This window comes from Puntigrus tetrazona, chromosome 25 (genome assembly GCF_018831695.1).
Source record: "Puntigrus tetrazona isolate hp1 chromosome 25, ASM1883169v1, whole genome shotgun sequence".
NCBI lineage: Eukaryota > Metazoa > Chordata > Actinopteri > Cypriniformes > Cyprinidae > Puntigrus > Puntigrus tetrazona.
The window spans coordinates 10,464,249-10,480,717 of record NC_056723.1 but is presented as its reverse complement, the minus strand read 5'-3'; the positions used below and the strand labels follow the sequence as shown (position 1 = coordinate 10,480,717).

The 16,469-nt window shown below is 38.3% G+C and overlaps 2 protein-coding genes across 5 annotated transcripts; one reads left to right on the top strand and one right to left on the bottom strand.

Annotated features, from left to right (window-relative positions):
* Positions 1-314: 314 nt before the first annotated feature.
* etfbkmt (electron transfer flavoprotein subunit beta lysine methyltransferase) lies at positions 315-1,607 on the bottom strand. The gene is made up of 3 exons (XM_043228422.1): positions 1,249-1,607; positions 986-1,116; positions 315-672 (listed from the first exon to the last, which is right to left on the bottom strand). The coding sequence occupies exons 1-3, from the start codon at positions 1,533-1,535 to the stop codon at positions 317-319; spliced, it is 774 nt and encodes a 257-aa protein (XP_043084357.1). The 5' UTR covers positions 1,536-1,607; the 3' UTR covers positions 315-316.
* Positions 1,608-2,686: 1,079 nt separating this feature from the next.
* On the top strand, positions 2,687-15,308 carry LOC122330461 (myosin-11). 4 transcript variants are annotated; one of them, XM_043227486.1, is made up of 23 exons: positions 2,687-2,806; positions 2,998-3,223; positions 3,315-3,379; positions 4,312-4,591; positions 4,718-4,815; positions 5,175-5,286; positions 5,421-5,546; positions 6,038-6,163; positions 6,250-6,354; positions 6,547-6,735; positions 7,106-7,335; positions 7,434-7,701; positions 7,799-7,876; positions 7,989-8,090; positions 8,177-8,250; positions 9,346-9,430; positions 9,531-9,621; positions 9,932-10,014; positions 10,081-10,179; positions 10,278-10,318; positions 11,408-11,474; positions 11,604-11,762; positions 12,494-15,308. In XM_043227486.1, the coding sequence occupies exons 2-23, from the start codon at positions 3,059-3,061 to the stop codon at positions 12,587-12,589; spliced, it is 2,739 nt and encodes a 912-aa protein (XP_043083421.1). In that variant the 5' UTR covers positions 2,687-2,806; positions 2,998-3,058; the 3' UTR covers positions 12,590-15,308. The 4 variants fall into 4 exon arrangements, with proteins under 4 accessions (XP_043083421.1, XP_043083420.1, XP_043083422.1 ...); XM_043227485.1 differs by having other exon boundaries at positions 11,571-11,762; XM_043227487.1 differs by having other exon boundaries at positions 11,571-11,762; positions 12,459-15,308.
* Positions 15,309-16,469: the final 1,161 nt, after the last annotated feature.

Genomic DNA, 16,469 nt, shown 5'->3' with positions numbered 1-16,469 from the left:
GCATTGTTGTATACTTATGTGTAAAAAATATACACACACATACAGAATATATTTTGAAAATATTTACATGTATATACTTATATATATATGATAGAAATTATATGAATTTAATACATTCAATATTTTTCTTAAATATATGCATGCATGTGTATTGATATACACATGATAAATATACACAAAACTTGTTTAGTGATAGAAATTATGGATGCGATTAATTACAATTAATTGTTTTAGCAGCATATATATATATATATATATATATATATATATATATATATATATATATATATATATATATATATAATATATTTAGCTGTTATAGATCAGGTTTGTAACTGTAGCACCACACCGTGCTATTTGTAAGCCCATAGTTCTCCTCCATGACCGAGTCGGGCAGCTCAAAGTGAGCCCGTTTATGTAATAATTTTCTGATGCCGTGGCTTTCAAACTGAGCCCGTCCCGGGTCACCGATAAGCACCTGTGTTCCATGAGCGGTGATGCAGGTCTGGAGCCACTTGTGCAGGCGATCGGCCAAATCCTCATCATAGAACATGTCTCCGAGAAGAATGAGGTCCCAGTCATCAGGCTTTGAGCCGACCACGTCGTCCGTCACGCAAGGCACAGGGTCCAGTTTGTTCAGTTCACAGTTCATTTTTGTGGCGACGGCAGCAACTGTAATAATAAAACAAAGCGCTTATGTTTCATATTAGCGTGATTTTCACATTATTATTATTTGTGTGTTTGAAAATCTGGCACATCATTTATGTTTGTTCAAAGTTAAAGTAATAACCCAGTAGGAAGATTCTTACAATGAATTGCAAACTGATATTTTCTACCCGACACACTACAGCAAAAGACAGAAATAACTGGAGAAGATACTAGTCTGCAAGAAGATCTATAAGGTTGTTTAGTTTAATCCTCAAGCTAAATTTCACAAATTGCAGTTGTGTTTATGTCAGTTATGAGGTGCAGCATGAAGTCTCACTCGGATCGATGTCATTGGCAAGAACCAGGGAGGCTCCAGTGAGTTTAGCAGCAATGGCTGATGCTCCACACCCACAGCCGAGATCCAGCACCTTTCTGCCTCCAGATACCTCGGGGTTATCTAAAAGATACCTGAGAAAACGGTCCACTCAGAGCTGCATCATTAATAAAGACGACAACTCTTTAATAACTCAAGTGGGCGGGGCGTATCTTGTAGTAGCTAACTTAAAATCTACCTCAGGGTTTATGACTGTTAATGATTACCTAGCCAGCGCCTGTCCACCGGGCCAATATATCGCCCAGTACGGGTCAGGGAAAGGCCATAATTCAGGTCTCTCCGTCCAGAACCGACAGGTGGGGGTGAAGAGTCTTAAGGAAATCTCCGGGGTTAAACTTCGGGAGCTCACTATTTCTGTGTTGTCTTTGATGAAGATCTTTATATCGTCCTCTGAGCTAATGCTTCTCGCGTATCGACGCGCCAAACGCGCCCCTCTTTTTAATCCGTTTAAAGTGGCCCGACCGCGACAGCGCAGGATTAGTCCTCTGTACATGTCCGCAATACTCAAACTGGTCGAAAGCAGACCTCTATCTTCTGTTTACGCTCCTTCCACGTGTTTGTCACGCACGCGCAGTCTGTCTGCTTCGAAGCGCCGCATCGTGAAGATCCGAACCTTGCGAGTCATTTGCTTCGAAACAGTGGATCTCGGATTTGTTGACCGTTTTAACGAGACATTTGTGTAGATAAGAGGATGACAAGCAGTTAATATATATTACTGGCCTATATGTACATACACGAACTCTCTATAAAATAAGTCCTTCAAATTCATATAAAATATTTTAAAGGCCACATTTTATAAAGGCACTTCATATTTAAAGGCATTTTATCATTTGCATAGCATTTAATGTACTATAGATTCAATAAAGAAAAATTGCAGTGGGGTTTTCACATGTTTTATTCAAATTTTAGCCTGAGAGTTTGTTGCATTTGCACAGCGTTGACCAGCAGGCGTCACTAGCGAGCTGAATCATTTTGCCAAGCACTGAATCATTTCGCCAAGCAATGGTTCAATTGATTCGAAGCTTCGAAAAGGTTCGTTTTCTCCCATCACTAGCGTCTACCACGTCACGAAGATAATCTCATTTGATTTTTTTAAGATATTACCGTATTCATATGAGTATGTACAGGTATACTTCAAGAGATATTTTTAAAAGTGCATTTTGAGTCGTTTTAAATCTTTTTAAATAACGAGAACGATACATAACCTATATAAACAATGGTACACATTTTCAAATAAAATGAAAATAAAATTATTTTACATTTATTAATGTCATTGTTACATGACTGGTTACATTGTTTTGTCAATTAAATGCTATGTTAATTAAATATGGTTTAAGTTATTTTAAGTAATATTAAAAATGATTAAAATGTTATTTTAAGGGCAAGTTTATTATTAAAAATACATTATTTTGTAATGTTTGGAATAATTAAACAATTGTGAATAAATAGATTAAATTAATTTGCACGTAACAATATATCCCATTGTTGTTGTTGAATGGTTACTGTGTTCTGGTAGGTGCATGTTAAATCTTCATCATTGTAATCATTCCTTCCAGAAATAGTCCCATGAGCTCACTAAATGATTATTCAGTGAAGAGGTGGGCTGCGTCCTGTATATGACAGTCACCATAGATACCTGCTGCCAAGGCTTCTCTTTCAACAGCACTGCCTGCTCAATAAGGAAACTGACTGAGTGTCAAGTACAGAGTGTGTGTGAAATCAAAACACGAGGAGGAAAAACAACCATCACCAAGGATAAAAAAGGTATGTTACATGGTTTTGGTGATTATATGCACTTGTAAATTAATAACAGACGGCATTAGTGCCACAGATTGCCGCTTGACTGTCAAGTAACTAAGCTAAAAAAGGGTAACAAATAAACATTAGACATTGTTTCCGAGTTGTTGTGGCACTCGGGCATGCTAGGTTCAAACTGTCTGGTTCGTGTGAAATAGTTTTGTATAAGGGCAGGACAATCTTCAGTGGAGAACACAGTATCTCAACTCACTTTTGGATATGGCGGAGTGGAGAGGAGATAGAAGAAGCCTTTCACCTTCAGGATTCTGGAGTGAGCAGGAATGGGACGCTGACCCGGGCCGTACTTCTTTCTGGCGCACTTTTAGTCCCCTCGCGCTCTCAGGTCTTGACTTGTGGGATAGTAGATCTCTTCTTAATGCTCGGGTATGTACAAAGTGAAGCTCTGACGATCAAAACAAATCTTTTTTTTTTTTTTTTACTTCATTTTTTGACATTTATTATGTTGCTTTTTCAGAAATCTCCAGCATGGAGTTGTGTGGGATTATCTGGATTGACTGAGCGCTCAAAAATTAGCACCAGGTTAGTGCTTTTACTCCAAAAAATTTAATTGTGCCACCCTCAGGCCATCTCAAATTTTGAGTTTGTTTTTTAACAGATTTAAAGAAATTTAGCATTGCACTTAATGAATGCTCTGCAGTGAATGGGTGCCGTCCAAACAGCTAATAATACATCATATTAATCCAAAAGTAATCCAAGTGAATTGAGTCCATCAGTTAATGTGTTGAAGTGAAAATGTGTCAGTGTTGGGCTACTTTAATGCTCTTTCTGCGGGATGTTTTTCTTGTCTGTGGGTTGAAAGCCCCTGGGATGAGACTTTTTTCAAGTGAACCCCGCCAAAAATGTGTATTTTACCCCACTGGAATGCAGAGATTTACAGAGAAGCCCCCTGAAAAGTGATTGGGGTAGTTTAGAATAGCATTGGGTGGGTTTTGCTGTGAAAACCTGCTAACCCTGCCCTGGGTGCAAGTTTGGAAGAAACTAATCCACCATGTATTTAACTGTATGTATTTAGACCAACATACAAGCCCTCCTTTAATAACCTAAATTTCTCTAGTCAAAAAATAAGTTTGTTTGAAGGAAATAAATAGTTCTAAGCACATATTTTGATTTGACAGGACAACAGAATATTGACTTTTTCACTGGAGGACGTGTTATGGATTATGGAATGGTATTTTGGCAAGAAGCAAAGTTTTAAATGTGTTGATGAAGTTTTTACAAACTTGCATCTTTTCAGTTTACAAAATGCTTATTGTTGGACTGGAGTGGTGTGAATTACTTGGATTATTGTGATGTTTTTATCAGCTGTTTGGACTCTCATTCTGACGGCACCCATTCACTCCATGGGCGAGCGAGTGATGTAATGCTAAATTCCTCTAAATCTGTTCTGATGAAGAAAGTTTAAATAATCAGCTTATGAATGATAAAAAAACATTGACATCTCTCTAAAACAGCACTCTTGGCAGCCAGAAACACAGGGGCTCCCTGGGCATGACGAGATGGTCATCTACATCCCGTCTGGCTCCAGAAGGAGCTCCTCGATCACACTCTTCTGCTGAAGACTTTGAGCTCAGAGCTGCTCTGGAGGAGAGCAGCATGAGGAGAGCAGAGCTCATCCAGAGGCTCCGGGAGGCCAGAGGTCACCTGGATGCTCAGACGGAGCTACTGAAAACCAAAGGATGTCAGCTTCAACAAAGCCAGAGCATCTCAACCGTCCTGGAGATGAAGCACAAGGTATAGCCGAAGCAGTTTGAGCTCTACAGATGCTGAATTTTACACTTGGTTTACTTTGATATTGGTTTGATGGGACAGTAAACAGGAAAGGGATCAAAGTGTGCTGTTGATCTTCCTTCTCCACAGCAGCTGTCTGAAGCAGTGAGTGCTCTTGAACAAGACAAGGAAGCTGCAGAACTCAGCCGATTTGAGGAAAGCCGCCGTCGAGGAGAATTACATGATAAGTGAGTTATATTGATTCCACTTTCTATGTGACAAGTACATTAATCTTACTTTAAACAACATACAATATTTAATTTTTTGCAAGGACATTATATAGTATTTCATTCATTCATACACAGGCCTGCATTCAAAAGTTTAGGGTCATTGAAATGTTTTGTATTTTAAAGTTTCTTATGCTTATTTATTTGAACGAAAATACTGTAAAACCTCAATGTTATTGAGTAACCTCAATGGTAACCTAAATATTTTTATGATTTAACATTTTTCTATTCGAATATATTTTATTATATACACTTTTACACTTTTCTACATTTAATTTTTGTCTTGATTTGGGATGTTGATTGCTTCCATGTAAACGAAGAGTTCTTCAGCTTGAGTTGGACATTTTAAAGATGAGGTCTAACCTGGAGAGAAGAAGTCCACCCACTTCACCAAACCCTCAAAACTCTGCAAAAGACCAAACCCTCGGAGAGGTAGAGCACACTGTGTGTGACAGAACATGAGAAACTGTGATAAGTATGGGTCACAGTGCCTGGCCACATTCACTTTCACTTTTCACTTAATTTTAATCTATTAAAAGTGCTTTGTATGCTGCTGCTTCCACCAGGGAGAGAGGCAGGTTGAGCAAGACATAAGGAAGCTCAGAGAAGCTCTCAGAAAAGCAGAGGAGAGAACAGATGACCTTGAGTATGAGAAAGACAGCGCGTTGAGACAGCTCCACTCCTCTGAAGAGGTTAAATACTGATTACCTTCCTTTTTTTTACCCATATTATTTATTCACCCTCATGTTTGTTCAAACCTCTATGACTTTCTTGCATCAAAGAATATTTTGACTTTGTCTATGCAGTTGAAGTCAATAGGGTCCAAAACCAGGCTATTTCTGTCAGCTATAACTAAAAGTATTAAAAAATAACAAGCAAAACATTTGTTAATACTTAAACTCTTTATGTACAATGTATTATAAAGAGTTAATAACAGTTATAAGGCATTATAATTATTCATAATGTGTGTATTAACTGTGGTTATAATTATTTATGAGACTGTACAATGCATTATAATGCATTTTTTATAATGCATTATACAAGTGCTGTGATTAATCACGATTAATTGCATCCAAAATAAACGTTTTTGTACATAATACTGTGTACACTCATTTTGTTTATAATATACACACATAATACTTTAATTAATGCACAAAAAATAAGTGTGCAAATGTTTACATAGAGGAAACACGAGGCAATTAACCAAACAGAAGAACTGGAACAAAAACTGAGCAGCTCCATCCAGACCCAGAAAGAGCTAGAGGACCAGCTGAATGAGTCCCGCAGCTGTCTGGGGCAAATGGAGCTGGTATGAACAAATAACTCTGCTACACTCACTAATTTTTCATTATTACACGCATTACTGGCAGAAAAACTATCATCTCCTTTTCTTAGGAAAAAAACCTGTTTTCCACTAAAACCCGGAGACTAGAAGACAATCTGAATGACTTAAAGGTCAAACTATCCAGAGCTTTGATGGACAAAGACCGTCTTGTCCAGGTCTGACATCAGATTTGATATATATGAACAGTTTTCAGTATTTCAGATATTGTACACATTTTATTACTTGCTTTTAGTATTGATTGCCGCTGCTGTCCTTGATCTTTTCTGGGTCACAGCCCTCCAGTTCAGAAACACTGTTTTAGGCGTAATATGGTATAAACGTTGACCTTTCTGTCTATGCGTGTAAAGGAGAAAGCAGAGCTTCACCAGAGGATCCAGGCATTAGATCTGGAGTTGCAGAGAGAGCAGAGGAGCAAACAGGGCTTCACTGAGCAAGTGTGTGAGCTCCATTCGGAGCTGTCTCAGGCTGAGAGCCAGACCAACAAGCACAAAATGGAAGCCATGTTGATGAAGGAGGAGCTGCTTTCCATTAAAGAGGTCACGCTTGATCAAATCTGTATACAACAATATGGCACCATTCATAAATTTGGGTTTCTCTTATGAAAAAAATTAGCACTTTCATTTAAAAAGGAAATTGAACCAAAGTGACTGTAAAATCTCCATTAATGCAACAGAATTTTGCAGTTTTTACGGAAATATTAATAGTGCAACCATTTTGACCACTAATGATAATAATAAATGTTTTTGAGCAGGAAATCAGCGCTTATTAGAATGATTTCTGTGACACTGAAGACTAGAGCAACGATGCAAAAGTTTTTAATGTAATAATGTTTCACAATATTACAGTTTTTTCCCCTATATTTTTAATGTTCTAAACAACCCTTTTCTGAACGCTTTGGATTTTTAGTTAAACGAAAAGCTGTCGTCTGATCTGACCAAAGCTACAGAGAGACTACAGGCGACCCTTAACCAGCTTCACGAGCTGGGGGCAGAGAAACTGATCCAAACCAATCAGATTGCGGCACTGGAGACTGAGCGCTTGCAGCTGATAGGAGAGAAAGAGCAATTGAGGAAAACATTTGATGATGGACTTCATGAGAAGATGATAGAGCTGGGAGAGAGATGCTGCCAGCACAGGTTGGATAGCTCTGTCCATTATCTAACTTCAGGGTTGCTGGAAATGAATACTGATTGTACAGATTTGTCACTGATCCAGGTTATTAATTCATACGCAGAGAATTGCAGGACAATCTAGAAAAAGAAAACCAGACTCTGCAATTGAAATGTCAAGACCTGGAAAAAAAATTCCAAATCTTGGAGGCGGGGTATAAACATAAAGAGGAGGAGCAACAACAAATGCGGGTGGGGTTTGATCAGGAAAAGGAGGAGTTAAGGAAGCTGGCTGGTCACTGGAATGAGAGATGGATGGATGTGGCGATGACATTGTGCTCGACACAGGCAGAACTCGATGAGCTCAAGAGTCAACAGCGAGTGAATGACAACGTAACTTTTGTTTTCATTTTTTGTGTCCTAACGTGACAATTTGTCGAGTGTAGTATTATTGTGTCGTATGTTAGTATATCTGTAAGTTGTCTTACAGCAAGAGCCTAAAGTTTTGCGACAAATAGAGCCTGAGAGGGACCAAAGCCAAGTGCAGCAGAGACTCACGGGTAGCTCTGTATGTACTTTATACTTAAGTCAAAAATCCCTCATGAATAAATACATATAATATGCATTTATTCATGTAACATACATTTTAACCTCCCATTATTAAAAATCCCATGTCCAAGGTGTCTGATGAAGTCGTGGATGAAGAGTTGGTGCTGGTGAAGGTGAGGGACAAGCTGAAGATCAGCGACACTGAGCTGGAGAAACAGTCTGCTCACCATCAGGTGGGACCTGCAGGACCTGACAGAGATTTATGTCATTTTGGTTGATTGATTGATGCGATAACAGAGATATGATTTTTCTTGCGCAGGTGACACAACAGATTGCTGAGGTCCAGAGGTTGGAGCAGCTTCTTGCAAAGAGAGATCAGGAAATTAAAGAAAAGTGTGTATATTTTAATCTCATAATTATTCCCATATAAAAATGTTTATATGATTTAAATTATAATGTAATAAACAAAATAGAATATTACAATATATTATAATAATAAAATATAAAAAAATATTTTCGATCAAATTGCATATTTTAAATATATGCTTAGTATATGGGAAATTAAAGAACTATTATATATTTTGCAATAATATGTATATGTATATGAGCAAATATAAGGAAAATATGTATTTTGTAAATATATTTCTGTAAAAAATATTATCAATATATTTATGTTTATCTGTAGAATATATATATAAACTGATATCCTGCCACCTTGAATAAATGTTGCATTTGACTGTTTAAAACATCTGTTTTGACATTTGATTATTATGTTTATGACCCTAAAACCATTTTAAACCAAATTAGTTTAAATACCTTGCTGATATATAGCCTATTTTTCTGAGTGGATACAATCAAAGCACAAGGACAGAAAGCAGTACTAAGCACTAGAAGTACTAAACCAAATTAGTTTAAACTTCTGATATATGGTTTTCTGAGTGGATACAATCAAAGCACAAGGACAGAAAGCAGTACTAAGCACTAGAAGTACTACTAAAAACAGTCAAGGTTATGTCTGTGCAGGTAAACAGCTGGGAAAGAAATCACATGTTACATGTGTGGCAGCAGCAATATACAGTAAATAAATATATAAATTCACTGCTGAGGTTGGGACCCTAAATAGTGTCCTGTGTTTGTCTGTGCACACAAAAACAGAACAATTAGCATGTTTTGCTCAAACTTTTAACAAAGTTACTGGTTACTCTTTTTCACATTTGCTTGGTTGGTAGATGTACTGTGGACCTGATTATAGCACTTAAAATCTGGAAAAGTCAGATTTAATGATATGACGCCTTAGAGATGTACAATTCAGATCAGGACAAAGGACATCATTTATTTCCAGTTGGGGGTTTAACGGTCATGGAATATGACCATGCAGTGCTTTCAAAAACTAGTAAAACAGGAAGCAGCCGCTCATTGTTCCTTTATGGAACAATAAACTATATGACAGGTTTCATGTCATCAGCTCTTTTTCTGTTTCTACCACAGGGATCAAGATCTGAAGAACCTGGAGATACAGAGGATAACAGAGAAAGCAGAGGCTCAGATCAAGATATCTGCCCTGGAGCAGGAGGTACAACGACAGCCGTGACGTTAAAACTCTCTCACGGCAGAACAGATTAATCCGACGAGGTTTCAGTATCACATGTCTTTGTGTCTCTTACCTCGGGCAGATTTTTGGATCTAAAGGTCTGCTGTCGAGAAAGGAAGCGGTCAGTGAATGCAATCCTGAGGACTTAGACTCGCTGAAGGCCCTGCTAGAAGGTATTTCCTCATGCTAACCCAAAAAACAGGGCCAGTAGGTTTAGCAGTTACATTAGAAGGGGTTTTATAGCGTATGTAGCATTAGCATCTGCTGTAAAGCTGGCAGAGTAGTTTGAAACTAAAATTTAAACTGTTGACCTGTTTTGTAGCTGCTTAAAAGAAGAGCAGTTTGTAAGTGATCCTATTGCCCCCTTGTGTACTGGAGAGACATTCCCGCAAAAATAACTGAAGAAGGCATATTTTGTACAACAGGAATGTCCCCTGCTAAGTGTCCCCTGCAACTTACTTGGCTTTTATGTTTTGGCTTCAGAAAGCAGAAGGCGAGCAGAAACGCTTGAGCAGGAGAGAGACAGAGTTTTACAAAAACTGCAGGATCTTGAGCCTCCCCAGCAGGTACTGACTGACGTTTGATGGCACATGTGTGTCAGTGTGTTTATTCACTGATATTTCATTCTATAGGGCAAAACAGAGAAAGGATCTCCGTTAGAGACTATAAAAAAGAAACCTGCGGGAGACCTTGTAGACCCAAACCAGCAGAGGAGGCTGGTCACCGAGCAGGTACTGCACCGTGTCCGTAGTAAAACACTTCATCAGACAAAATGCTATAGTATTTACTTCCTGTCTGTGCTTGTTTGTGTCTCCTTTCTGTGCCACAGCTGAAAACTCTGTTCAAAGAGAGAGAGCAGAGTGGAGAGAGGTCAGTAGAGCAGCATAAACACTGCCAGTTGTCAGTCAGTTTGATTCATTATCTTCCAAACCAAGGCGGCTTTATTTCCACCTCTTCTTATATAAAAATGTGACTGTGGGGAAATTCCAGACTCTGAGGCTCCATCATTCTCCCCTCCCCCTCCTCCTGTGGAGAAATCAGTAAGTGAGCCCATGAAATGGATGGTCAGACACACTGAATGGGCACATTATTAGTCACTTTCAGTCAAGGTTTATATGACTTTTTTATTGATCATTCCTTATTTCTATTTGAAGCAAATCTTCTAACCATTAGTTTTTGAAATCAAAAAGAAAAGGATGACAGTAAAGTTTTTACTGGGAGTCTTACTGGAAAACTAGCGGTTCTGGTACAATCAAGAAGTATTTGAAAGAAAAGTAGTTGGTATATGTATATATATATATATATATATATATATATATATATATATATATATATATATATATATATATATATATATACTGTATTTTTTTTCTTTTTAAGAGGACCTTATGAAAGTCATATTTACTCAATTCTTTTGGGACACCAATATTTTTGGATTATTTATTTATTTCTATTACAAAGATGAATCAAGGTATTATTACAGTAATAGTGTAGTAACAATGTTTGATTACCATCTGTATGATTACAGTTTATCGTTAGTGCAGTAAAACCATGGTTCATTTGTAGCTACTGTGGTTTATCTTTTTAAATTTTCCATTTCCAGTTCAATTTTAATCGAAGTATGAATAATTTTGTTATGTTTTTGTCATTATATTTTCATTGTATACATACATATACGTGTCAGTCAACATTTACTTTATTTCAAGTCAGAAATTTGTTATAGTTTTTTTCTATGGTCTTAGTTAACTACAGTAACCCTGCCCCTAACTCTTACTCAGTAGATCTGCATGAATCCAGGCTCAGGAAGAGGAGTGGGGGTGGGAACGCTGGAATTTTCCCGGAGTCATAATTCACATTTGACAGGACCGGACATTAAAACGCACCTTGGAGAAGAGGCTGTAAATCAAATTTTATTGACATTTGACAAAAAAATGTTTACGTATTTGATATGTGTAATAGGTCTCCAGTTTTCACAAGAAGATCTGGTTTGGTCGACAGCAGGGTCCAAAATGCTAAAGGTACTAAGGTAAAAACCTTGTATAGTTACATCATTTTCAAATAGCAAATCCTTTTTTTCACCCTTTTAATATGGAAATTAATAACAGCTGTGTGACACATTTAGAACTGGAATGCTGTTGACACATTAAACCATCAGGGAAGAAAAACACAGAAACTGGAGCAAGGTCTCCAGCAGGGGGCAGCAAAGAGATCTTCATCCCAGATGTCATTCTCTCAGGGGGGATCAACGAGGTCAGAGGAAGGGGAGGAGCAGAAACAGCCCACCAATCTGAAGGACCACAGCAAGACAACCCAGGTATGTTAGGATGATGATTGCAATAAAAACATACATATAAAACCTGCTTTACCCTCATATTTTAGTAAGATACTTGAAGGAATTGTTCAGTTTCTAAATCCGTGACATCTCAGAGAGGGAAGTTTTGCAACCAAATAAACTCCATGCATAAGCACATCAGGTCTTAGACTCTAATTGGAGTGTCCTGATTTCACATTTTGTCTTAATCGAAGAGCATGCTGGGATGAAGGGGCACATAAGCAGCTTTTAGGGTTGCAGGAGGGCGTCTGCAGAGATGTGGTCAGAAGCAGGGATAAAACACATCAGTAACCCTGTATTGAATGAAATTCCAAATGCTGTGTAGTTGATTTATCCTTAAAGCACTTAAAATAGATGCACAATGGGATAAACAGCTTTAGTGCTGCAGTGCGATATTATTAAAATCAGTGAATCATTTCTAATACTTGGTGAATTAAAAAAAATTAAAAATATTACACTTATTTCCCTCGCAGATGTCATCAGTGAGAGATGAAATGGGAAATCTAAAAGAGAGAAATGCTAAAATCGGCTTGAAGGTGAAACAAGTGTGAAAAGTCCACTCATATAGGGAAAAATCTGGCAAATTTGTTTGGAAATTTGTGTGGGATCCTACTAGTTTAGTTTCGATAGTCAATTATTGTGGTGTAATTGTGTTTCTTTTCTGTCTTGCTGGTCCAGCCAAAGTAATATCTCCTCAACCAAACTTACAACAGGACAGATTTCTCCTGGGCTGCAGTGATGGAACGTTCCTTGCAAGGCAGGTTGAGGTTTGTGACTCAGATTGGGAAGATATGGAAGGGTCCATCTGAAGAGAAGAGGGGAGCCAGCGTCTGGAGTGCTGAGAATCCATTGTGAAAATCCATACAGTTTCTTTATTAATTGCCATTTATTATGAATTGCACAGTACAGCAATTAAAAACTAAACTAAATTTAATAAGCATGTTGCCAAATTTCAAGTGTTTCAAGCAACTTTGAGGTAAATTTATATGAAACAGACTATATTTGCAATTATTGCATTTTTCCATGAATACTGACTCTTTATTATCTTTAATGCCAGTTTGAGTTTAAAGTTTGTTTAGAGATAAATGATTTCACTAATACATACCTTCTTACTGAGTTTATACAACAGTAACTTTATGATAGTTATATTATTTAGTTCTAGATATTTAAAGATATTCAGCCAAAAATGTCTTTTAACATAGGATACAGAATGCCACTTTAATAAAGGTAATTAATATCTGTCCATGATTGGGTCAGATTTGAGGTCTTGTCAGCTTTTCATTTTGTACTTATGGTTGAAAAATGTAATGATGCACAGTTTCCATTTGACTTGTGCTTCACAGTGAATCTATCCCTATTCATTGGCCTCAACAAGAACCTGCCTCAATGACAAAGAAAAAAGAAAAAGAAAAAAGACAAAATATTCAGTAAATTGTACATTATAAAGAAAAAACTGCCAAATTAGCAACATGTAGTCTATTAAAAACCTGTAAATGTCCATAATTCTCTATACTATGATATCAAAACCAGTCTTAATATGTAGTTATGCAACGTCATGAGATTTCATATGTGTTATTTATAGAGATGAATGCTCATAATTGACTTCATGGACATGACCACCCATTGCTGAGGTTTGAGCAGGTCTGAAATGAAAGGGATCGGACTGTCGTCTGAAGGATTGAAAAGGGAGGGGGATTAAACTACAATGTCATTAAAATAGGCTGATCTCCTGTGGATCTTGGCTCTCGTAAGACAAGCGTTTAATCCCGAACATTAAAAGCAAACATTTAGGCTTAGTTTATGATGGATAAATCCTCTTGCTTTTACATAACAGTCATGTAAGCAGGACCTACCGTATGCATACGGCAGACATGCTGTCATATCATGACAAATGTATTAATTTATCTGATAGGAGAGATTATTTGTGCTGCAATATGCTTTCCTGCACTCCCAGGACATTAAACAGTTTTCTGGGAACTATTTTGCCTTGTATTTTGACAATATGGCACCTCTTGACATTTTAAGCTTTGTGTCTTTTTTTGTGTGAAATTTGGTTAATGCGGAATTTAAGATAAGAAGCTAAATACAGTGTTTTGAGAGATGGAGATTAAGTATGAATCTCCAATCACACAGTAAATTCATGCCACCTCTGTCAAGTCATGAAACAGATGTGTTCACCTTGACATCTTTTTGGCCCCATTTGATCACAGAAATTGAATTTTAACAATGAATTGTCCTAAATGCCATCCTCATTTCTAACAGTCCTCCTCCAAGTTTACGTTTGGGTGATATTCACAAAAACACCAGGTAGAAGTCTACTGTGAAGTATGGCCTCGGGGGGCAAACTGATGGTATATACTAGCTTTGTGGACACCCTGAGTAATAACATGATTTGGAACCTATTTGGGGGCAAAAAAATTACTGTCAGTCTGGGAAGAGGTAGCTAATCCAAAAATACCTTCTGCAGACTTCAGTTCAAACCCTGTTCAGACATACCTGCCTGTTATTTTCAAGTAATCCCAAACCTCAAGTAATCCCAAACCTTGATTATCTGGTTTAGGTGTGTTTGATTGGCACTGTAGTTAAACTCTGCAGGATGGTAGACCTCCAGTAGCAACACCTCCAGCCTAACCAATCAAGTTGACGGCGTGGGAGGTCGGCAAACTGACAAGGATGCTAAAGACCACAGCCTCTAATGCGCTTATTGAGGGGATGAAGGGATGAGGTTTACCTGCACAGCTCTTACCAGCTGGTCTTTGTTAAAGGGTTGGCTACCCCAGTAGTAGGGTATCCTGTTTAGAGAACACTCTTTCATGGCAGTCCATGAAAGTGTTTTGCAGATTTTAGTATCAATCAGAATTTAACTTCCTGTTGTCTTAATACTTTGATTTACTTGCCTGGATGGGGTTAGAGCTAAGCTCTGGCCTTCTAGGGTTCGAGTTGTTCAGAATGGTGTTTTTGAGAATTCCACTCTTCTGTACTGCAGAGTGGTCAAAATGATCTGTAAACTTGTTTAGCTATCAGCGCAACTGATATGATTGCAAGGGTTCCATTTGGGAAAGGGTGAGAACAGCGTATTGTAATCTCACCTGGAGTCAGATTGGTAAATCAGGTTGAAGACTTTTAGCCAATGAACCACAGTCTGGTACTGCAACAAGATGAAGAACTGACCAAAGACCTCATGACTTCTTTCTGTTTCTTGGGAGGTCATATCCCGAAAGAGACATCAATATCCATATCCAATTTAAGTTGAGCATGTTGAATAAAAAATTAACCACTCCTTTGAAAGAGAACACAAGGTGTAGGTCTTTGATATGTTTGGGTTAATGTTTAAAACTGTATAGTCTCATAGCAAGAACTATGAATTGTCATTGGACTTGTCCACAACTTGCCTTAGTTCTCTAACGCAGCTTACAGGCCTGTCTGGTGTCCAGTCCAGACTACCACAGCAAACTTCTAGCTCCTCAAATAGGGATGACTTTGGATTATCCTGCATGAAGAAAGCCAGCCTGAGCATGCAACCCTTAAGTGCCTGTAGAGATCCAACATTGATCACCAAGTTCTTTTTATGGAGTCCCAATGTAAGGTTATAATCCTGGGCAGATATATGCAGAGGTCCAGGGCAAAGTGGATGCAGTTTGGCCTGGACAGTCACTTCTTTTAGACTAAGGACTGCACCGGTTATACCAACTATGGATACAGTGAGTGTGTTCTGTGTTGAAGAGAAGGTCAGGGTAAAGTGCAAGAAGGAATCTGTGGTCTCACTGCAAGAATTTGAACCATAGTTAGGAATTAAAGGCTCGTCCTGTAGTAGACCTTGGGTTTGAAGTGGAGAAAGGGCACAGGGTGATAGTGGGTTGGGAATAGTGAGCCTTCTGTGTTCACTGAACAAGTAACTATCTCCAGCCACGGTGCAGTGTCGTTCCAGAACCTTCCGGGTTTTTGTAAGAAGATTAAGTCTTGGAAAAGAGGGGAGAGAGGAGCGGCCGCTTTCCATGGGCTTATATAGAGAAGAGGAGACTGACGGTGAACTGAGTCGCCTCATTTGGAAGCATGACTTGTTAACTTGAGAGACAGCAGTCAACTCATCATCTGATGGTGTAGAGCTCTCGAAAGTAGATGGATAGTCTTGAACATCTCCTTCAAGCTCCTCACACTGCAGTTTGCTAAATGCGGTACCAGATAAAGGAGCAGGACTCAAAGCCACAGTCACATGATCCACAGAATCAGGAGGAGGGGGTGTTCTCACAGTCTTCTTGTCTTCGGGTGGTTTGTGTCTGGTCTTTACCCAGCAAATGATGCAGCCCAGGATAAGGGAAAAACACAAGACCACCAAACCCACACTCAGCAGAATCTGCAAGTGCACTGAGGAGAGAGAGACGGGAGAACAGCATTTTAATCCATAACTCATTCCAAATGTCGGAACAACTGTTGTCATAATCCACAAACAAAGGAAACAATTTAATCCATAGAAAGTCAGTGTTCAGCAACAGAACAGTAAAAACCAGACATTAACTGCAATACTTGTATCTGAAAACTCAGACTGAATGGACAAACTGAATACTGCTTGCCTAACAAACACGTCTCTAGTGTGAATCTAGGTTAGATCTACCATACCTTCATGTTGTTTTGTGAAGAGCACTTGCACCAGCAGCCAGAGAAACAACAGGACAATGATTCCCTCAATCA

What these genes read in the sequence shown, in the direction of transcription:
- etfbkmt (XM_043228422.1), bottom strand. Translation starts at nt 1,535, where the DNA reads ATGTACAGAGGACTAATCCTGCGCTGTCGCGGTCGGGCCACTTTAAAC. An exon ending in GGTGGACAGGCGCTGGCTAG is followed by an intron (nt 1,117 to 1,248) that starts GTAATCATTAAC and finishes CCGTTTTCTCAG; the next exon opens with GTATCTTTTAGATAACCCCG. An exon ending in TGCCAATGACATCGATCCGA is followed by an intron (nt 673 to 985) that starts GTGAGACTTCAT and finishes TTATTATTACAG; the next exon opens with TTGCTGCCGTCGCCACAAAA.
- LOC122330461 (XM_043227485.1), top strand. Translation starts at nt 3,059, where the DNA reads ATGGCGGAGTGGAGAGGAGATAGAAGAAGCCTTTCACCTTCAGGATTC. An exon ending in GAGAGATGCTGCCAGCACAG is followed by an intron (nt 7,336 to 7,433) that starts GTTGGATAGCTC and finishes ATTCATACGCAG; the next exon opens with AGAATTGCAGGACAATCTAG. An exon ending in AACAGCGAGTGAATGACAAC is followed by an intron (nt 7,702 to 7,798) that starts GTAACTTTTGTT and finishes GTTGTCTTACAG; the next exon opens with CAAGAGCCTAAAGTTTTGCG.